Source organism: Carassius gibelio, chromosome B21, assembly GCF_023724105.1.
Source record: "Carassius gibelio isolate Cgi1373 ecotype wild population from Czech Republic chromosome B21, carGib1.2-hapl.c, whole genome shotgun sequence".
Taxonomy (NCBI): domain Eukaryota; kingdom Metazoa; phylum Chordata; class Actinopteri; order Cypriniformes; family Cyprinidae; genus Carassius; species Carassius gibelio.
Window position 1 is genome coordinate 18,793,814 of NC_068416.1, and position 23,542 is coordinate 18,817,355.

At 37.1% G+C, this 23,542-nt stretch overlaps 2 protein-coding genes across 2 annotated transcripts in view; one reads left to right on the plus strand and one right to left on the minus strand.

Annotated features, from left to right (window-relative positions):
• LOC127986179 (60S ribosomal protein L17) overlaps positions 1–23,542 on the minus strand; it is a 232,369-nt gene that overhangs the window by 99,998 nt on the left and 108,829 nt on the right. The window lies entirely within an intron of this gene.
• LOC127986168 (transmembrane protein 132C-like) overlaps positions 1,667–23,542 on the plus strand; it is a 121,591-nt gene continuing 99,715 nt past the window's right edge. The window contains exon 1 of the mRNA XM_052588415.1: positions 1,667–2,560. Within this exon, the coding sequence (XP_052444375.1) occupies positions 2,512–2,560 (49 nt within the window). The 5' untranslated portion in view covers positions 1,667–2,511. The remainder of the gene's footprint in view (positions 2,561–23,542) is intronic.

Consider the following 23,542-nt stretch of genomic DNA (forward strand, 5'->3'; position numbering starts at 1 on the left):
TTTGATGGACTGCTCGGTTCCAAAATGAGAATGATTTAAACACATTTTATCTGTAACTGGTTCGAATTTTCATCAATATTGAGTTTTAGGATAGGAGCTGCTGCAGGGTGCCAAAAATGTTTAAGAAAATCCATGGCCATTTTATGTATGTAATATTTGGATACCTTCTTTGCAAACAAATATATATGTATATAAAAAAGTTTAATGACATTTTAACATGTTTAGTGCCAGGGGATGTTACCGCCAGTTCTTTATCAAAACATAACTAGTCACTAATCACAAACTGCTTCAATGTTTACCTCATTTAACATTCATGAGCTTTGTTCAAATGGAGAAACTTTTATACTGTTTGGTTTCTATCCTCTAATCGATTTGTATTTTATCAAAACATTGAATTCTAGAATTGAAACAGGTTCCAGAAATGTATAAGAAAGTCAATTCTTAAAGTTTTACATTGGAATAGCCAGCCTATCTAGATCCTTACAAGCAATTGTTTTAGAACGGTATTGAGTGCCATCTTTAATGCATTTTGTAGTATGCAAACGGCAAAGTGACTTCTTTAGCAAAGGACAACCAACCAATCACAATATGCCCAATGTTTAGGCTACCTCATTAAATAATCGTGAGCTTTGTACAGACACAGACATCTGCGAGCTGTATTGTTTCTATCCTCTAAGCATTTCCCTGGTGGAAACATTATGCTCTTCAAAATCTCGAACAGTGATAAGAAACGAGTTAGGTGACGAAGACACTATTAATTTTGTTATAGCCTATGCAAAACCACAGCGAATCTATGCGGCGTTTTCAATGGTGCAACTATTGACACCTAAACAACAAGTAGGCTATATGTAATGTAGGTGTGAATCTGTATGTTGTGTATCTATAGGCTATGCAGTTGATGATTTTCCAGTGTTCACCGACCCTGCAAATACGCCATTTACAACCTTACTACCACGTACTCTACACTATGCTAAATCTTATACCGTAAGCAGCACTCTTGATATCAGCATGCCATCGATGGTATGGGAAAATCTCAAGGACTTGATTTATACCACTAGAGGGCACTATCGCGCTTGTTGAGGTAAATGCAGTACATGGTCCAATCACTCAATAACTACATCAAAACCTGCATCATCACTCTTATTATAATATAACCATAATAACTCACTACAATGGAATTGAACCATTTATAACATATACTTATAATACCTTCCATCTTTAGCATCATCAGTGCACCTTCGTTCCGAGAGTTTTAGACATATTGTTTGATTCATCTACCGCTGATGTCCAATAAACACATTCACAACAGGTGAACGCGTTTAACAAGCACACATCCTTGTTTGTGGTGCATGCATTTAACAAGTACACATAGGTAACAAAATATTCATAGAAATTCTAATGGAGTAGGTTCTTGCATCTTATTTTATTGTAGGCCATATCGTTGCTATAACTTTTGACTAATTTTTAGACTTTTCTACCACTTGTGTACATTGATGCGTTAGCAATATTGCGTGTAAAACAATCAAGCAAATAAAGTACTTTGAAGTTGAAACTGAAATTCTTACACCGCCCTCCCAGTTTAGCAGCATTTGGTGGAGAGAGAGAGAGAGAGAGAGAGAGAGTATCATGACTCACTGTGCTTGTCGCTGCGGAACCCAAAGTGCAGACGAAAGCAAGAGGGATATTCACTGTGGACTTCATGGATGAGAGAAAGGAGCATTTTCATGGCACAATTGATTTTTGCTAATTCTTTCCTCACAATGTTGAAGTTTATGGCTTGTTTCTCGGCATCAGAACTGTGACGCGTGATACACACCGACGGCTGGACTAACGTTACATTTCTTAAAGTGTAGCCTATTAATAACTGTGGGAGCCCGGGGCAGGCTATATATTGCCGTTTTAATCGTATTTTTGTTTTTAAGTGAGTTCTTATTTACATAAACGCCCCTAATTGTTTCTTAATCACAGATATTGTGTATTAAAAGTCACTTTTATTTGTGACCTCTCGCGCCTTCTGGAATTACAGTGGATTTGACATCATTTTGAAGCGTTGCCGAGCCTCACAAGCGATGTTCAACTTTCCTCTGAGATTCTACACACAGCTGTGCGAACTGAGGCTTATTTAGACGGAACACACATCCACGACCACCAGACTGCTTTTAACAACAAACACTTGTGGCGCGGAACTACAAATCTGTGAGTTTTTATGGGATGGCACTTCGATAATTTTTAACGTTCGAGGCGCTTGTCAGACACTTCAGAAGGCGTATAAAACCCACGAAACATACCGTGACTGTCAAGATGACAACGTTTAGTAACTGCACCGAGGGAGAGACTCGTTTTGAGATGCTTGGAGGGGGAAACATCTAACCGCTAACGTTACCCTGTTTCTTGTTTTTGAAGAGATGAATGCTGCGTTTATCGTCCTGTAGACCGTAAGGAAGATTTGTCGGTGGAAAAACACCGACCCGTTCCCTTCTCCATCCCCGACCAACTTCAGAGGAACTGAAGATGCTGCGTCTCAGCCCAGCTGGGCTCATGTTGTTCATGCTCTGCAGAGGTGAGTCTGTCAGTGCGGATCAGTAACAGGTGAAGACCTGCATGCTACATTTTTTAAGAAGTCCTTGCTAAATTCTTATATATATGGTAATACATGCTCGGTTCTTCGTCACATAGTGGTTATTAAGGTGCTACTTCATGGTGTGTGAATCAATATGATTACAGATTGCCAGAGGTGCTCTTTACATGTAATTGATGACCAGTTGTAAAGAAATTGAAGGTGGGTTCTGATGACCATGGTTAAAAGTGCTGAATATACAATTAAAATATGGATTTTAAACTAGAAGAGTGATGGAAACTAATGATACTGTTTAGAAATGAAGAATATGCGGCACTAAAACACTTCACAGATGCTGTGTAATCTGGCACCTATCCATTTGTTTTACATTACAGTTTGTCATTAATTATTCTTTCGATTTAAGCAGTTAAGCACCTCATGGTGTTCCCAAACCTGTATGATTTTTATTTCTTAAATAGAACACAGACGGTATTCAGATTTTTTTTTCCATACAATGAAAGTTTGTATTTTTCAAAATATCTTCTGAGTTCTACAAAGGAAAGAATCTCATGCAGGTTTGAAATGACTTCAGTGCGCGGAAAATGATAGCAATTTTAATTGTTGTGTTAACTATCTCTTTAAACAAGTTCTGTCAACCAGTGATTCCTCCTCAAACTGTTTCATGTTAACCTGTTCGTATAATCTTTGGACATAATGTAGGTAGACAGACTTGGCTTTTTCTCCTGGACTACTTATTAATGCAGATAGTTATGAATAAATGGAAACCAGTGTAGTTGAGATGCAAGACGAATCACCATGCTATTGAGGTAAGCAGCTTGCATCATGATTGACAGAATTAGATGAACCCGCGCCTCCTGAACCTTTTAGAACTCCATTACTCTTCCAGAAGAGATGACTGAGGTCAAAAGGGTAGGAAAAATGTCACATATAATCACCCATAAAAATAGTTTATTGCATTCAGTGATAGGAAACATGAATTTTCTTGGACATCACCATTGCTTCGTTCCAAAAATAAAAGGGTGAATCATTTTTCTAGGAGAATGAGTCGCTCTAATTCTATGGAGTATGAATTTCACGTGTCATATACCCTCTGCGTTTTAGATTTGATTTGTTTGGCACGCTGAACTGGCTTAACATCAACGCAGCGCTATGCTAACATCACTCAAATGCGCTTTAGGTTAGACACTCAGTCTTGTTCAGGTCACACAATGAAATGAAGAAGTATATAAAACAGTAAGACATTGATCCAGAAAGAACAATAGGGTTCACATCATTAATTTAGCAAACAGCACTTTGAGCCTTCATGAGAAACTTTATGAGAATCATAACATGGAAACAAGGCCGTAAACATGGAATCCCGAGAAAGCTATAGTACATTACAGTGATTGGTCCACTTTAGATCAATTCACGGTCATTAGATCCATCAGTGTGATTAAGCAATGATACAGAAAAGCTAAAAAAAAGACCATAGTCTTAATTTAACGCATTAAATGACTAGGAACCTCACAGAGGCACCTGTTGTTGTGCCATTTGAAAGGCAGTGAGACGATGAAACAATAGTGGGTCCCCTGTGAGCCCATGCTGAAGTGCCAGCATCATTACCACGCTCACTCACACAAACAACAAGACTATTAAGAGTGATTACAAGAGCTGTCTTTCTCTGTCTCACTGATCTTTGGCTATGAAGGGAGCGAGAGAGGGGCTGTAATCACCTCCCTCATAATTCAGGGTGGCTGCCAGCAACCTTATGCCGTTTCCTGCTCGACTACAATAAAAATAAACGCAGGGACGGTGTTTTGTTGAACACGGTCCAAATAAATAAGTGTCAATCTGACAACCTCGTCTCAAGGATGGCGATTTAGTCCTCAAAAATGTTTAGCCGAACTTCAGTATTATAATCATTGCCATGAACGTCTGTGTTGATATACTGTTGGAGAAGAATCTTGACAGTCTTGACAACCTCTCATTTCGTTCTTCTGTATGTGTGTGTTGCAAGCAAAGTAAGATGGTAACTGGTGAGCAGTTTAAGGTATCATGCATCCTGAACACCATATTACTCGTATACTGTACTATAATGAAATATATTTACAATAATAGACATTTCTCTCGCTTTGTCCTTCATCTTGAATGAATTTTTTGTCTAAACTTGTCATAATGCATTATGGAAGTGTACTGAGCCCCAGACATGGAATTCGGGAAAAATATTTTTATCGTGGCCACAAATTAACTATTTGTTTTCACGACTTACTAATATGTCAGCAAGATTTACAAATTTGTTATAGAATTTTTGAGAAATCATGATTAAGTTTTACTGCTGCGAACTCCTGTCCGCAATTTCATAAACTCCAATTGTGCTCACAATTTACTTAAAATGAGGTTTCAAATTAATAAATCATGCTCACGATGATGAGTTGAAGAAAATAAGAGAAGTGATGACTTAGTAATAGTAAGTCATGGGAAATAATAAAAAAAGAAAGAATAATTGATTATGTATAAAGGTATATAAAGGTGCTGTCACATTTATTGTTGCTTGGCGAAATCCAATTATGTCAATAGGAATCTGCATAGGTAGTTAATGTATGGGTGAAAAAAATTCCCACACAGATTTAGCTTGTGTTCAAGTTGGTCAACAGAAAGCTGCTTGCTTAGAAAGTGGCTTCTGAGTGAGCAGTGTTGCATGCATCGCTATATTGACAGTAGACCTTTTCTTTGTCTTTGACATTTTGATGAAATTTCAAAGTAGGAGAGCTATTTGTAGGGATTTTATCAGGTTCTATTTTAGTTAGAATGCTGCATTAGAAGGAAGCCACCTAGGTAGTACGCAGCAAGGTTACATCAGGGGTTGCAGAAAGAACTGAGCATGTTCAAGGGTTAGTTCACCCAAAAATGAAAATTTGATGTTTTTCTGCTTAACCCCAGGGCACCTAAGATGTAGGAGACTTTGTTTCTTCAGTAGAACACAAACCAAGATTTTTAGCTCAAACTGTTGCAGTCGATCAGTCTTATAATGTAAGTGGATGGCAATCACGGCTAAAACATACAAAAAAACTAACAAATTAAACCCTGCAGCTCGTGACGAAACATTGATGTGTAAAGACACAAAACGATTGGTCTGTGCAAGAAACGTAACCATATTTATATAATTTCTTACCTCTGATTCACAGTGTCAAAACTGTTAGAACTCTCCTGAGGCCTGAGCGCATCCTGTTGTGCACATTCTCAGCAGCAGGCCTGTGAGGCATTTTCTTCTTCTTGCTTTATGGTGGATTGCAGACTTATAAGTGCATTACCGCCCCCTATCTCTCAAGTGGACCATTGACACTCCTAATTGAGAATGTAGATAGAGTGTCAATGTCTTGGATGCCTTGGGGGTAAGCAGATAAACATAATATTTTTCATTTTTGGGTGAACTATGTCTTTAATGTTTGATTTTGAACCATTTCACTTTCATGTTGCTGGTTGCTCTGGAGATACAACAACAGCCATTTGTGAACACAATTTACAGTTTGCATCATATTACATCAGAGCTTATCTGTGGTCCTAACTTCCAATTTGTGCAGAACGTTTGTGGCAACCTTGCAAACAATATCTGCTTTAAACCCAAACTCTCACGCGAACGAAAAAACCAAACAATGGCATGCATCTGGCTATGTAAAGCAGCAAGAAAATGCATACATTATCATGAAAGCCTGAGCAGACTCCCACCAGCTTGCTGTTAGCAGTGGGAGTATCGTACGCGCCTCCCCAGAACGGGGGCTGAGGGTGTTGGGCTCATGCAACTGAGCACACATCACTACTACGAGACAACATCAGAGCCAGACAGAAGGGTGTTGCTCAGTAGGTGGTCTGGACACATTGGCTAACAGAGCATTAGTCAAACAACTCGCCCCTCATCTCGCTTTCTTTCCAAATTCAGCCAGAAGAAGTGAGGGATCAGATCACACCTCTTTCTCCCCCTGACAGCTCCATAATTTTTTTCTACTCGTATGATTCTCGCTTCTTTTTCCAAGTATCTTGCTGCTTTCACTGTGAGGGTCCTGGCGATCGTCATGCTGTGATAAGATGACAAACATCTCAGCAGCCTTAATCAAAGGGTGCATAATTTCTCAGACAGACATCCCCAAGCAAAGGCATTAAGGGAATGAATTGTGCCCCCAAATTATGCATCTTAAAAAATAATAATGATCGAAAAGAATTTAGCATGAGAGTAAATCAATCAGTGAGCACTTTAGAGTTCGCTTTAGGAGTCACGCAGGCAATGCAGAACTTTTAATAACAGTTCATCAATGCAAAAAACTGTTGATTTTGAAATTAACAAATAGAATATATCACTTAAATATCTATAGACACAGCATGTAAAAAAACATTCGACTGGATATTGCATATCATTTATTTGTATGTTAACAAATACTTATTATAATCACTATGCAGAATATACAAAAGCCGTAAAGTTTGAAGGTTGTGCATCGAGATAGATGATGGATAGATAGACAGACAGATAAAGAACTCAGAGAAGAGCAGTGTGAGAAATCAACATACATATCCACCTGTAATGGATTATAGCTTGAAATGTTTTGCTAGAGAAGAATCAAACACATTTAGCTTTCTTTTGGGAATTAAGCAAAGATATTTTTAAAGGCAGTTCTCATCCTCAGTAAGAGGCTTATCAAAAAATCTCTCCAATCAGACGATACATTTCAAAAGAAGATACTGCTTTTAAACTTCTGCAGCAATTATATGCCTGGCCTCAGATGTCAAAATATTGAATCTGACTAGTGCAAAGATAATAGTAAAACTAACATGTTTAAAAAATCTTAAAAATTCTAACCATCTAAGTTCTGTCAAGCCATTTGCCAATTTTCAGCAACGTTGCCTTGGGGAAATGAATTGTGCCTAAAGCTTCTCCAATTTCAGCTGTAGAATTGAGATTTACCTCTCTACAATCTCACAGATGTATTTTAGAAGTCATTCACCCTCAAAATGTATAATCTTCTGCAAACTGAATTCAGGAACAAAATGTTTTAGAGACATCAGTTGCTGTTGACGGTGATTATTTTGCAGTCCATTTCATATGGTAATAGCAACAGGAGTTTTTCAAAGCATATTGGACACTTTCAGCTGAATTCTCATGCAATTACTATCCATTCAAATTTCATAAAACTCTCAATGTACAGAGCTATTTGATTCAGTTTTTTATTGTATTTTTTTTTTTTATACAGCCCACCTTTAATTTGAGATCATGTATCATCTTAGTACTCTTTTCAACACCTGCGAAATATAATAACAAATAATTATATATCACATTGAATCCCACATGATCAAAGTTAATCAACATAAAACCAAAGCTCTGCATGAGGCAATTCCACTTCAGGCATTCTTACATTTTATTTTGCTTGTTATATTATTCAGATGTACTTTAATTAGTATCACCATATGGAATAAATACATTTCGCTCATCATTATAATGAAGTTTATTCAAAGTTTGTGTGTGTGTGTGTGTGTGTGTGTGTTTAACAAACTCTGCATTTTTAAAGTCTCATTTGTCTTGAAACTGCAGCTCGAGCTCTGAATTTATGATTTGACATGGATAAGTACAGTCCAGCAATTATCTTTAACCATTATCATCTCTCTCCCGCTGCTTCCATAGTAAAGTTAACTCTCATGCCAGCAGGAGGGCTGCACTCGTTGGTAAAACTTGCTGACCTCTTGCTGATTATTCGTTGCCAAAGAATTGTCTATGCTCCTCAATAAGATCATACTAGTTTCCCCTCCTCTCATCTACCGTCTTGCTCTGACCCTCCTCTTTGCCCTTCACCTCTCTCTCAGATTTAATTAACAGCAGTAAGCAAGGTTCACTTGGGTTCAGGCAGCCTAAATTTAAATGGAAGTGGATTGCTTCTCTACTTTTGTGCTTCCTCCACCTTCACCTCTTATATTACAGCCCACAGATGAAGCAACACCCTCCATACTCATCTCACATGGCACCAACTAGGCAATTACCTTTCCCAGCTGCTCCCCTCTGGTTCCTCCTGGTTAGTGTACCATGGTTCCTTTTTCAAAGTCAATCCTTACTTCGAAATAGCCCTCAGACTCCAATATGACCAGGAATTTGTTTCAGTGTTGGGAAATCTAAGTTGAAACTTGAGTTTGTCTAGCTTCTCATAGTTAAACTATAGGCATGCTACACAAAGTAAAGGAATCCAAACCAAAAATTGCTAAAGTTATTTAAAATGTAAACCTATGAGATGATGTACTGTAATCTATCATTTTAATCAGAGCAGTGTTTCTTTTTCTTAAAACATGTATTTTTCTGTTTTAAATTAAACTTTGATTTGTAAACAAATATTTTGACCTTGGACCACAAAACCAGTCATAAGGGTCTATTCATTTTTAAATTAAGATTTATACATCCACAAAAAAAAAAATCAATATATGGACAAAATCTGATTTAAAATTGTCCAAATGAAATTCTTAACAATGCATATTACTAATAAAAAATTAAGTTTTGATGTATTTACAGTAGGGTATTTACAATATCTTCATGGATCATGTTTTTTTTTACTAAATATCCTAATGATTTTTGGCATAAAATAAAAATGTATCATTTTGTGTTGTTGGCTATTGCTACAAATATACTCATGCTAATAATGACTGGTTTTGTGGTCAAGGGTCATATACATGAGTTTGTATATATATTCAAAATAGTAACCAAGAAATAATATGATCATAGTACTTTTTACGAGAAAATACTATTTCAGATTTCTACTTGAAATTTTAAAACCTAATTCATCTACGTGCAATTTTTTTTCTTAATTATTTGTTTTGTAACGTTTAGCAGCAATTTAACAGTAAGGGCCCTATTTTAACGATCTGAAACGCAAGTGTCAAAGCGCGAAGCGCAAGTAACTTTGTGGGCGGGTCTCGGCGCTATTGCTATTTTCCCGGCGGGATAAATGGCTCTTGCGCCCGGCGCAAATCTAAAATGGGTTGGTCTGAAGTAGCTTCATTATTCATAGGTGTGGTTTGGGCGTAACGTGAAATAAACCAATCAGAGCGTCATCCAACATTCCCTTTAAAAGCAGGTGCGCAAGTTCCATTATGGATTGCTATTATTATGGCGTATTTACTAGGCGCACGCCAGGAGCGGTTCACAGCGGAGGAGACTGATGTTCTTGTAAGAGCAGTGAAAGACAGAGAAGTTGTGTTGTATGGGGATGGGAGAATAATTAGCCTGAATAATTTGTAAGCTATATTTATGCCTATTTTTTTCACATCTTCGTGGCACACCACAATGATTTCCGTCATCTCATGTGTTAATATTTTTTAGTGTAACAATTTATGATTTGCAAAAATAACTGTTGCATCTGTGTAGGTTACATGAGCATTACATTATGGTCAAGCATGCGCCCTTAAAATAGCATAATGAACAACGCGCAACGCGCCACTGACTTTAGACTATGTTTTTTCTGGTCAGTGGCGCAATTGTTTAATGGAACAGCAAAATAGCACCAGGGATTGTTTGCGTCGGAACACGCCTCCTTTTTTGCGCTGAACCGCCCAGGGACCGCAAGTTCATTCACCAGTTTAGCGACGTGCTTCTGTGGAGGGAAAAGCGCGCTTTGCGCGGGTGCAAAATAGGAATGACACATGCGTCGGTGTACAAAGTCAATTGCGCTGGGTGCAAGATAGGGCCCTAAAAGTTCTTTATATGGCGATGTAAAGCACACACACACATACACTTCTTTTTGAACCTGCTCATTTACTTTAATTAAAAAAAAAAAAAATTACTGGAACAAATAAAGCAAAGTGAGAGTTTTAGGAGAACACAATCTAATTAAGCTAAGTTACTGTCACACTAAGTGAGTAAGCAAGTTTAGTAGCCTTGCTCCCTTTAGTTAGCTACTCACAAACACTGATTTATTCAATATTTCCCCAGTTCTCGCATCACCATTAGGGGATGGTTTCAAGTCTGGCTCACGTGAGCCTTTTAAAGTTTGGTCCATCAAACTTTTCATCCACCCTGTGAAAATTTCCACCATGGAACTGTATTTCCATTGCGCAGCGTCTCTGTATTCAGACCACCTCATTAAACCCTACACTATCACTGGAGAACCCTCAGAAGCATCACTAAGCATTGGGGCTGGTGCCGCCACTGGTCTGCTTTAAAGCGTAAAGATAAATCAGATTTTAAAAGGCCCACATGGGGAACCAGAGAGCAGGCCAAATCCTGTAGATTAAAATTGAGCTGTAAAATCACTTTGTTTCGCTGTGGGCTACCGTGGGTTTTGGCTCCACACAGTACATTTGCTGTAGGTAATTGGGCTCTCTCTGCCACTGTATGTAATCTCCATAAACACAGTGTTTTGGCTCCTCAGGAGGAAGGCGGGACGTTTCGTTGTTGCTGAAGGAGAGAAGGTGCCGTGTCTCTCTGCATGCTAAATGATGTGGAGGACAGCCTGCCTTGCGTGATTGCCTCTTGTCCTTGATTGTGTGGTATGAAGTGGCTTTTTGGCTTAATTGCTATACAGTTAGCTTGTTTCTTCCTGCATGGAAGTCAACTGCTTTAGTCCTGAATGAAACAGAGAAACTACAGCATTCCTTGACTACTCAGACGCCTGTGCAATTCCTTTCACTCATCTGCTGTGACTTGTACCTTATTGAAAATCACAATTGAAAGAATGTTGAGATATATTCTGTTTAAGGGTCTCAAAACAGCTGTCCTTTTCAAAACAACAGGCAAACACGTTTCAGCATTGACAAGAAGAGCATTCAGCATGCCATAGAAAAAAGGCTCAACTGTATCTAAGGTTCCAACGACCTTACTACCTTTGCAAGTGAGAAACAGATAAATGGAAAGCTAAATGAACCATTTTTTTTTTTTACAGGAGGTTGAATTGAATTGAGAAATTAAGCACGTCTAAGAATAACAACTCTTTTTTCACGTTCTATTATCATTGATTTCTCAACAACTTTTACATTCTCATCCGATTAATATGCTTCGATTTAAATTTGCCAAATGAAATTTTCATCTAGTGCAGACTGACCATCCATGTTATGAGCCTCTTAATGTACAGAGATGAATGTGATGGCAACATCTAATAAGCTTATAAATTATGGTTTTGGTTTTCAAGTTAATCAAGCTAATTAATTGCAGTTATCTTTTACTTCTTGGTATTCTTTACTGGCATTTGTTTCTGTAATTTCAAGGTGGAAAAATAGATTAGATATTTGACTACCAGCTATAATTTTCTGCAGTGATATAAAGCTAACCTCAGGTTCTGTTAAGCAATTTTCCCCTTATTAAAAATGTTTTACACACAACAAAAGAAATAATATTTCTGACAAATATATTTAAAATGATGAACACTCACTGAAATCTAGATTCCAGGCATAGGAGTGGGTTAGAAAAAAGCGGTATCTTCTGCTCATAAGTGCGCCATTATACGATCACATGACCAGATGGCAGCGAGTCTCACCGTTCTACTACTAAAAAGTGTACAGTGTGCTCGAGGTGTTAAACTACTATTTATATCAAAACAAGTATAATTACACACTATAACAACAAAAATTTACATAATAAAGAAACAATTTAATGATATAGAGGGAGCTTTTAAGTTAAAAAGCCCAGCATAAAATTAGCATAACAAAGTTCACGGCATGCAAGGAGAAAAAACTGCACACAAAAACATAATTGGTCCTCAAGGATTATAAAGGTATGATAATTCTAAATAAAACATTCTTCAACCCATAATTGGGTGTTTTCAATTCAGTGGCTATTAAATTTGTGTCATTGTTCAGTTGTAAATAACTATCCTTCCAGACTGTTTGCAGTTAAGGGATAAGGATATTTTAGAATCATTACAAATTTATGGGACTAAATTCCATTCCTAGGGGTAAAAATCTTAGCAACTAGACCTTAAAATCTAGCAAAGCTTAATCTCTGTTATGAGATTTGATTTGTAGATCAATGTATTTGGCTTTCTGGGCTGCCAAAAACGTAAAAAAAAAAGAAAGAATTTATTATGGTTTCCACAAAAATTAAGCAGTTGTTTTCAAATTTGATGATGATGATAAGTAATATTACTTGAGCACCAAATCAGCATCATGTGACACTGGAAACTGGAGTAATTGCTGCTATAGAATTCAATTTTGCCATCACTGGAATAAATTATATTTTAAATTACATTACAACAATTTTAATACATCTCAATATAACTTTATTTTTTTTAAATAAATTCAACCTGGTTGAACATAAAATGGAATAAAATAATTTGGAATAACCTGCAAAAGCTATTGTCAGGTAAAGAAACCTTCCGATGTAAACTTTAGTTCTCTTTTATGTATTTTATTAATAATGTATTTTTGTTCTTTGAACTTATTTGTATTTTGGTTTTTGATGACCTCTGATATGCGTAACGAAACCCCTATACAATGTACATAGTTTTTTTTGTGTGGTTTTATTTATTTATTGTTTTTTTAATGTTTTTGTACTTTTTTTTGTGCAGACTTTACATATGGTAAGCAGTACCTAATTTTGGTCAAGTTTATTGCTTTTTATTGCTATGCCTATTTGTATGAATAGCCTACCATAGCATGCACTTTGCATGCCTTCCCAGCATTCATGTTCATGTACCCACACTTGCAGTTTTCTTATACTATATTAAATAGAGCATGCCTGTCATGCATTTATAATACTGCTGTGGATTTTACAGAGAAAATATTTAGATTGACAATAGGTAATCTTCAGTTGTTGATTGTCTTATACACTACAGAAAAATTGACAACTGTGGATAGAAGCTAAACATTGAGTAAACCATGCAACGTCCTCTAGATGATAAACGGTGAAAGCTGACATGCCTTTGACATTTGGAATCAGCGCAGCCATTGAACGTGTGTCTGTTTTGTTTTGGGAAGACATCTACACTGCTGACTCTGTAAGCAGTGAAAAGGCCACCGAAGTCACTGAAATGGATCAGACAGCCCGAGATAGGAGGATGAGGAGGGAAGAGAAGCTGAAAGGTAGTCCCTGAGGGACAGGGGCCCGATGCAGTGGCCCCTACGATGAGAGAAAGACAGGAAGGACGCTGCTCATCAAACTGAATCAAAGTGGGAGTGAATGCATTATGAGTGAGCGCTGTCAAGAAACCGCCAGTGAATTACAGATGCATGGAGCATAAATCTAAACGCAGTTCAATATTATAGTCACATAGTGTGGGACTGGTGTTAATAAGGCTGTAGCAAATGATTGAGCATTATGATCATTGATTACAGTTTTCACGCTTTTGTGAAATCATCACCGGGTTGGCGAGTAGCGAGGCCCGTCAGAGAGTTGTTAATGGTGCCGAGCAGCGGCTGTCAACACAAGAGAAAGAACAGCTGTGAGACGCCATTAGAGGTTTCTGACATGGTGACAGAGAACATCTAGTTTCCTTATTGTTGCGCAGCTTGTGTGTGTTATTCGTGCCATCGATTTTTCCCACGGAGGATCCTGCGTCAGGCTTACAATTTTTTCCTCTGCAGGAATGATAAAACGTATTCTGTATGCTGTGAACAGCCTTGTCAGCTGCATAGTATATGATAGTTAATGGGTGATAGTTCAAAGTCCTTTTTTGTGTCACTACAATGAGAACATCTTAAAACAGATTTTACATCGCACATGTGAAAAATTTGCTTGTCCTTATTCGTTGACCTCGAGATCGATTGGTACGAGTGCGTTTGCTCATATTTGGATGAAAAAACATGCAAGCAGACAAAACAAAAACAAACAGCAGAAACAATTAAACACAATTGTAGCACCAAACAAAACACAGGCATTTTTTCATCATGCTGTAATTATATTTCAATCATGCAAATGAGTCAGTTTTGGTAGTTAGGGGGTTGTTCGTCTGTGTAATTGAAAACGGGAATATTGTCTCGCATCAAAATCTCAGCAAATGCATTTTCTGGCTCCTAATCAGAGCAACCACCATGAGCAGCTTGGGCTCATTCGCAACTCAATCTTTGCTGAATTGAACCGTTTTATCTTAATTAACTGTGTAGAATCCATCCAGGTCTCCAAGCGTGCCAATTTCACCCCCCTGCATACAGCAAATTCTACTCCCCCCACCACCTCTTTAATAAACATGTCTCAGGCTCTCTGGGATATCGACTCGAGGCAGTGATCGACTGATGGACAGCAGCACGGTCCAGTGTATAAGCTCTATCTGAAATACATTATCTTCTCCTGTCAGCCGAAGGGATGGAAACCACAGGGATGTTTTCCTTTACTGCATCGTGTACCTTTCAGGAAGGCTGTACAGCAAAATTCCTTTCAGCCAGAATGCATCGAGATACGGGCAAATCCAACCTGCACAGTTGAACATGAGATTGTTTTTCAAACTTAGAATACTTCTTTTTCAAGTTCACAGAATGAGCCACTGCAGAAGTCAGAAAGATTTGAATAGATAGATTTAGAACCCAAATATTTATTTTCTCATCCCACATTGTAGAACTCAGAATCTTTTTGTATACTTTGTTGAATTGACAAAATGCATTTTTTAACCGTTTTGAACAGTGAGGTGATATATTCAAATAGTCGTAGTAAAGTTTTTGGCATCAAGCCACCTCTCACTTTTCACATTTCAGAAGAACATATTGTATCTTACATATTGTTAGTATAACATATAATTTATTAATTTTTTGGTCACAGTGAAGGGTGTCCACACGGCTCAAATATTTACCTTTAGCTCACTGACACAGTCTAATTGTGTTATTGGAAAAGTGCTAATTATCACTGTTTTGGTAAAAAATTATTCTCTTTTTTTTGCTTTTTGTTGTGCAATTACTTATTATTATTATTATTATTATTATTAAGTATTGGCAAATGCATTTGAAAGTAAGTTTGTGAACTATTTTCTTAACTAACCAGGCTAACCAGTAAGACAAAATTAAGCATGAGGAACAATACAGTGTAAGAATAATTTAATTTTATTACCTTTGGAATTAGATTTCCCTCTGCCTGTTTACTCCCAAGTGCCCAGGATTATTTTCTTGATAATGAAGGTCAATTATAATAATCATGTTTCTATAATGATTGTGTTCTCTATAGTTGCGTATACATGCTATCCTTATAATTACTTTTTAATCAATGTTAGATCTGTACTGTTAGAATGGAACTAGCGGGATCATTCGTATGCTACAGTTGCTCATGTTGTTTTTACTCAATCTGTTTGATGCATTAGTTAATTATGCCGTAATTCGTTTGTGAATGCAGATAAGTGACCATATGACAAGTCAACATCTGCCACATTACTTTGACACTGACATACAAAACAATTCAACAAGTGTGCATTGTGTGTCAGGTTTTTTTTCTTCAGTGTTGTGTTTGTCTGCATTCTACCCATAATCTGAGAGGCAGTGTAAATACTTTTAGAAGAGTGAAGAGCCTCCATCCGACCACTCAGCAACGTCCTCTTGCCTGAACCTGTGAGATAGTCAGCGTCTGAGTTAGGAGTGCATCTGTGAATGATACTTTTGAGGTTTTCTTTTACACAGGAATCATTTAGTTCAACTACTCCTCAGTGCAGGCCAAAATCTCAGAGCCTCACGGTACAGCAACAGGCTCCTTTCATTTTTAATGGTCTCAGATCAGCCAACTAGCACACGAGGAAAGAGAACTTCAGAACATCTTACATATCAAAAGATGCTGGCTCTGGAGGCTTGTGAGCCTCTCCATGCTGGCAGAGTAACTTCAGTGGTGAAGCTCCAACGGGTCGGCTGGATCCATTCCTGTGCTTCAATCACCCCTAAATGAAAGACGATGTACTTAATTAGCCAAGCAGACGGTACTTGCAAATAGTTGACTTTGGCTTCTGGCTCACTCCGCTGGCATCCCGTAAATAATGACCGGAGGTGATTGGGGAACTGTGACGATGGCTGTGGATTTAGCTGGATAGGTTCATGCATGCTTTTGAGGGTTGAACTGTTCTGTTCGAAGCATAAATATGACTAACTGACATAAAAAACAAAAAACTGAGACTTTGTTAGTATTGTTTAGAATCAAAAAGTGAAATCTCTGATATCTGAGAGGCTGAAACCTTAATTTGAGCTCCGTTTAATATTATTACTTAGCTTACATTTGTTTTTTCTGTTTGTATATATGTAGCACATAGTGAGATTATGGAAGTGTTTCCATAAGGAGGCAGTTATATATGCTGTTTGTGGTTGATGTGTGTTGGTTGTGTGGCAGTGGAGCTCTGCTGCAGAAGCACACAGTTTGATGGAGCTTTGGATCACTGCAGTGGTGCTGTAGTCTTCACTGCCTTTCTGTACTTATTTAAAGAAAGAAGCATATAACATGCAGCTACCCACACAGATACAGAGTGGGAGGTCATATTTGTATGTTTATGTCACCCCATCTGTTGAAACAGAAATTATTTGTGTAAGTGACCGCATGCGAGCATATGTATGCTTGCATATGTGTGCATGACTGTTCAAATGTTTGGGGTCGGTTACATGTTTTGTAAAAAAAAAAAAAAAAAAAAAAAAAAATTATCTTTATGTTCACCAAGGCTGCATTTACTTATTCCAAAATACAGTAAAACAGTAATATTGTTGCTTTCTATTTTAATGCATTTCCAAATGTAATTTATTCCTGTGATGGCAAAGATGAGCAGCCATTGCTTCAGTCTGCAGAGTCACATAATCCTTTAGAAATCATTCTATTATAATTATATGCTGAAAACACTTGTGCTGTTCGAAATGTTTGTGGACACACTGATACATTCGTCTGAAAGAAGAAAGTCATAGGGTAATTTTCATTTTTGGGTGAGCTATCCCTTCAAATTAAACAATCAATTACATGTTCTAAACTTAAAAAAAGCCTAAAATCAATAATTTCTATATAATTTAGTTTAAAAAGCAGTAATGAAAAGCAGCATTTAACTACAAATTTAGCTTTAAAAAATGAAGATGAATCATTTTTGTAATCCATTAAAGAATTAGGCTTCCTAACACTACAGATTACCTTGGCTTTCTCCTTCGCTCAAAGCTGCATTTGCCACAAAATATGATATAATACAACAACGCACTATTTTGTTCTTTGAAAAATGTTAGTTGCATTGCTAGTAACTTTCCAATACCAACACTGTTGCTGACTGCATACACTGGGTCTGTGTTTGTGTTATATGGAGGGAGAGCACCCCCAACATGTCCTTAGCATTTGTCCTGGGATCAGTCAGAGTTGTCATCATTGTGCCGGGGAAGCTGATGCAGAGGCATCGCCTCCGAATCCTCTGTTGTACAGGCCCTGCAGCTCACACTAGTAGAGGAGGATTCACACATAGATTTGCATGCTGTTCACACTGCATTTGTGACAACAAACCCCTACTGCAGCACTCTCCTTCAAACCCATTACATTCCTCCTGGAGCTGCTGGGTGGCTGAAAAGAGCAGAGCCGGTGGTTGGAGGATGGAAAGAGAAGACCCAGCAGTTGGCCGAGATGTGTTGATGGAGCCTATATGCGAGCAGAGAACAAAGGAGAAAGCTAAACTAGAAGTCGGCTGTTTGTATGCAAGGTAGTGTTACGGACGTTGGTGGAGTCTTGCTGAGTTTGGGATGTAACCTCCATGGAAGTACCAGAAAGTTTTGGCATGTAGATAATGTATTGACAAAGCAAAATGAGCTAAATGTCAAAGTTTGTTAACTCTACCCTTTTAAAAAACAAAAACGATGTCTCTTGAGTTCAGGAAGCTATAAAAATTATTATATAAAGTACTTGACACTTTCAAATGGATTTGTTGACGCAAAACCTCTTTTTGTCAAATCGATGTTAGCATAAACACAAAGAGCTTTTTGCAAGGTGTTATTTAGAACTGCTCATTACATCTGAGTAGAGAGATTAATTGCGTGTTGTGTTTGGTTTGAGATGATAAGAGGCTTGGGTATTGATCCAATTCTTCAGACCTCTAAAGGATGAGTTGAGCTCAAGTCCAACGATTTGGAGCCAGGGGGGAGCGCAAACTGTCTGCTGATAGCCACTGAAAAGAGAGAGACAACAAATCAAAATGGCCCGATACTTTATTGTTTTTGCTGTTTAGTCACTTAGCACTGCTGTCATTCAACATACAGTTTTATCCAAAGCAACTTGCACTTATATAAACCTATGCTGTAGCCAGCTTAGTGTTCAGTGGATCCTCCTTTGCTGAGTCTAAACTGCAGTCTTATAGTCCTACCCAGATTAATTTAATAATAACATGAACAAATAAATAGATAAATAAACAAGGGAGAGTTTTCTTTATATTTAATATTTTGTTTCTAATGTAGGGGTTTCAATTGTCAATTATTTCCATGATCGATCGTCATTTAAATTAACGCACAATTAATCGATTAATCATTAACCTTAATAATGCAAAATGAGTCTATTGTAGTGGCATATATACACCGGCATGACATGCTTCCTCACATGAATTAAGGGGAATTTAGTCTAAATAAAAGGCTAGTAGCAAGACTGTAAAATGAATGGATATGATTATGACCATTTGATAAAATGAAGAGAGCGCACCACAGTTACGTTTCGGATCATTTTACTTTGTTGACTGTTTCATATCCATCATGGAGACCGCTGAATGCACCTCTTTAAATGCTTTCATGGTGCTCGTTGTTGTATTTTAAAACACAGTTGCAATGTTTGCAATTTACATTATTGTCATTTAAAATAAAATGATCCCAAACGTAACTACAGCACACGTTTGTATGCCGCAAACACACTGCTGCTAACATGAAACATTTTTATTTGAGTATTATGACACAAGTGAGGTACAAAGCTTTGTTTATAAGAGAAATAATGGGTTAGCAGGCAAAGGTGTTTGCACCCCAAAATTAAACCGCTTAATCGACCATCGATAGCTGTAATCAATTTAATCTCTTATTGAAAATTAATTGATCATTAATTAATCATTGACATCCTTAAATGTTATTAATATTATTAAATTACGGCTGTCACGATTCCTCGATTCACTTCTAATGCTCAATTTGAAAAAATCCTCGATTGCATTTTGCCTGTGTCGGGTAACCAGGAAAATACCGGAAGTGGTGCATTCCACAGGAAGAATTAATGAAACACATTATTAGACCGTTCTCCAAGGTGTGATGTGGGCTTAGTATATGCACTTAATTATTTTCATGCGTGTAGGTTATGTATGTGTGTGTCAGAGCGGCTGTGTTCACAGTAAACATTGTCATTTACATGTGTGGAATGTCTCAAACCCTATCTCTGCAGGTTTATTATAACGTTTATCTGGGAACGCATCATGCTTAGGTCTATTTTTATTACTACAAATTTTTCTTTTTACTAATCTGACTGCTTTATTAATCCTCAGAATAATCATCCTATTACTTGATTACTAAAGTAATTGTTAGTGACAGCCCTATTATTCATTAAAAATATTTTAATTAATAAAATATTTTAATATTATTTGATTAATATACAATATATATAACAATTATTATGATTAGATTAGATTTTTGACACGTCTGATGTTTTTGCTCTGCCTGTTTTTATTTGCTCTCTATACTGAAACATCATTTGACATTATTAGGGCCAGATGTGGTCAGCTGCAGCTACTGAGACCAATAGTTGTGTGACTTAGAGACTCTTTAGTTGGTTGAAGACCAGCAAGCTGTTGTATTCTGGACTGTTTGTAGAGGCTTAATCGTAGGGCTGCACAATTTGAGGAAAGAAAATCTAAATACTATTTTCTGTTAAAAATATTCGATTAGTTCAAGGTTTGCTCTAGGCCTGCTCTATTAGGCCAAAATTTTATGATTTATTATTATTTTTAACCACTTGGTTACACCACCACATTGACTGTTCGTGGATCAAGGTTTTTGTTTTAGTCTTAAAATCTTTTGGAGGCAAATTAAAATGTTTTCTGCAACTTTCCATGCCAATCTCATCACTGCCATGCCATCATTCCGGTCTATATCTCGTATCCACTTTTTGTCTCCTGCTCTGTTCTCATTGAAATGATCTCAACTTGTCACTTGACATTTCAACTTGATAGCTACTCATCACCTCAACCTCGACAAGACTGAATTGCTCCTTTCCCCTTTCCAGGACCTCCACAGTTAATATCTCTCCATTTCGTTTGAAGGTCAAACAGTCCTCACCTTCCTCTGTGTAAAAAGACTAGGAGTTGTCCCAGATTATTTTCAATGATCACATTGTAGTCACTACTTCATGCTCTAGAACATATTCCCATATTTTTTGACCCCCTACTCCAGCCATCTTCATGTTTTATTTATTGCTTTCCTATATTATGGCAGTTTCTTCCTTGCTGGTCTGCAAGCATGAGCTGTAAAACCTATAATAAAGAAAAATCTTTCAAAAATGTTTTTTTAAAACATACTCTCTGTATGTTGCTTTCATGTTTTTATGGCTTGTGTATTTACCGAAATATGCTGTCAATCGTTTTAAAAAATGAACAAATTAACCGCACATTTTTTCAAAATTATTCGCGATTAATCCTACCTAACATTTAAAGTTTTTTAATATAGTTTTATATCACAATAACTCACATTCAATATTCAAATTAATCTAAAAACAACATAAAGATAGTATATTTCATCAAATATCATTAATTATTTACCTGAATGCCTCCTAAAAGAAATTTCTTTTCAGAAATTAAAAGCATACTCATCATAGAAGAGGTGTATTTAAACATTGATTAAGAATTGCATTTTTCTATGTCTTTTTGAATAAATTCATAGTTAAAGCACCACGTCATTGACCCATTTAACCTCATATTATGATCCAATAACAAACCCAAGGCCGACTGCTGTGTAGTTTGAGTCACATTGGCAAGATAATATTTTCCAGGAAAAACACAGGCAAGGTAGAACACTTTGTAACATGTAGCCCATTTGACCATAATTGACAGTTGTGTGTTTGACTTTTGACTGGTTGTCTTAACTGTGCCCTTCTCCTCATATATTTATTTTCACGGCTCTCCTCTTGAGTTCTGTGTAGGAGGTGGAGGGTTTTAGTTCTTATGTAGTCTTCCTTCTCTCTGCTCCTGACAGAAATGGAATAAAGGCAGCCTATAGTGGGTTGAGCTATTACCTGATAACAGGCTGTCATTTTAAAACCATTTTGAAGTCATTTGCCGTTCTTTGTAGTGCCATTGTAGTACCACTTGCGTTCCCACTCAGCCCACCCTAGGTTTCCCTGTCGAATGCTATCCTTTCCTGCTCTCCTGCTAGAAGATAACTTCTTATATAACTAATTAAGAAAAGTACTCCATCACCGTCGATTAGAGCTGAAAAGCTGACTCTGAAGAATCGCTATTATCTTGTTTTTTTGTTTGTTTTTTAAACCTATTCTGAACTAAGAAATTAGGTTTAGAGATTGAAAATGTTGACTGGACAAGCACATGAACTTTTACATTTAATCATCGGACTGTCCAAAGCGACTAACAAACAAGGACAAGCGAAAACTATTTATCATACAGAAGCCAACAACATCAATAATAATACTGCAGTAATGTATTTCAAGATAAAAAGTGTAGTCCTAAAGCAAGAATAGAAGACTATCCACTATTTTTAGTTAAGGCATTTAAATTGTATTATATAAGTAAGTTATATAACTACAAATTTCAAGATTTTTTTGTTAATTAAAAAAAAAAAGTATTACACTAATAATTATTATTCTTTTCTATTTAATATGCACATGGTCTAATTCCATTCAGTGTCTTAAGGTTGCGTACACTGAATTCACAGAGCCTCCAAAAGCATGTTGTTGTTTTTTTTCCATTTAAGTAAAATACTTATTTGGGATCTCTAGTCTAAGACAGATCCAGGTACAGAGTGAAGCAAGGTGCAAGTTGTATGGCTGGCACAATGAGCATCGCAGAAGCCCGGTCTAAAGATGACAAAAACTGGGCAGTCCATTCAAAGAGGTTGTTAAACACAACTCTGCATGACTGGGTATCGTAGAGATGTGGACAATGAAGTTGTCTTCAAACACATCCCTCCAGGTTTCTGGCTGACTTTTATTTGAGTGTGTGGGGTGTTGGCAACTCCTGCAGCTAAAGCTTTGGTGAAATGCGATTTCTTATGCATAAAACAACGGTAGAGCAAGTGTTTTTTATTTTTTGCCGAAATATCCTGCAGGGTTGCTGACATATGACTCTTCTTTGTTGGATCTCTTTGAGTTAATGAAAAACAACAGTATTTGCCAAAAGATTTTTCCTTTTTTTTTTTTTAAATGAACATATAAGGGTGTAAGTCAAATAAACAAATTTTACCCCTAAGCTTTTTTTGTGTGGATTTTAAGGGCTGGATTTGATGCTTTCATAAGCCTCCACTTTCATTAAACAGATATTTATTTGACTTTATATGTTTCATGAAAGCATCTTATTAAAATAGAAAAAGCATTTTAAGTCGAATTCTCGTAGGTTCCAATAGCCCCATCAGGCTCTGGGTATGACAAATAAAACTCACTGTTAGTGCGCCATGATGTTTTTCTAATCTTTCCCTGAGGTAAACTTCCGTGTACCAAACAGATAAATCCTCCCATAATCCGTTGCAATTGCAGTGCGCATCAACACATTCTGACAATTCTATACACCAGTGACCACAAACACTCCTCACCCATTTGGACCCCACTATAGGCTGGTTTTGGTCAGTTAAAACATGTTTTCCCCCTCAATTCCATGAGCCATTCAGGAATGACACATACCTGGAGGGAAGCCATCTTGGTTAATCTCTAGGGCAAATTTATCAGCCACTGATCAGCCCGTTGACCTTCAGTTCAGTACCCCGGTATTTCAAGGACTGATGTCCCATGAAAAAACAGGTTTTTGAAGAATGCCACAGTGATATAGAGACATTTTATGAGACGGCCCCGTATTTTATGACTGGCAATAAAGAAAAGAGAAACTCAACGGAAAGCTTTTTCTCAGTAAAAACCGGAGGCAGAGGGAGGTA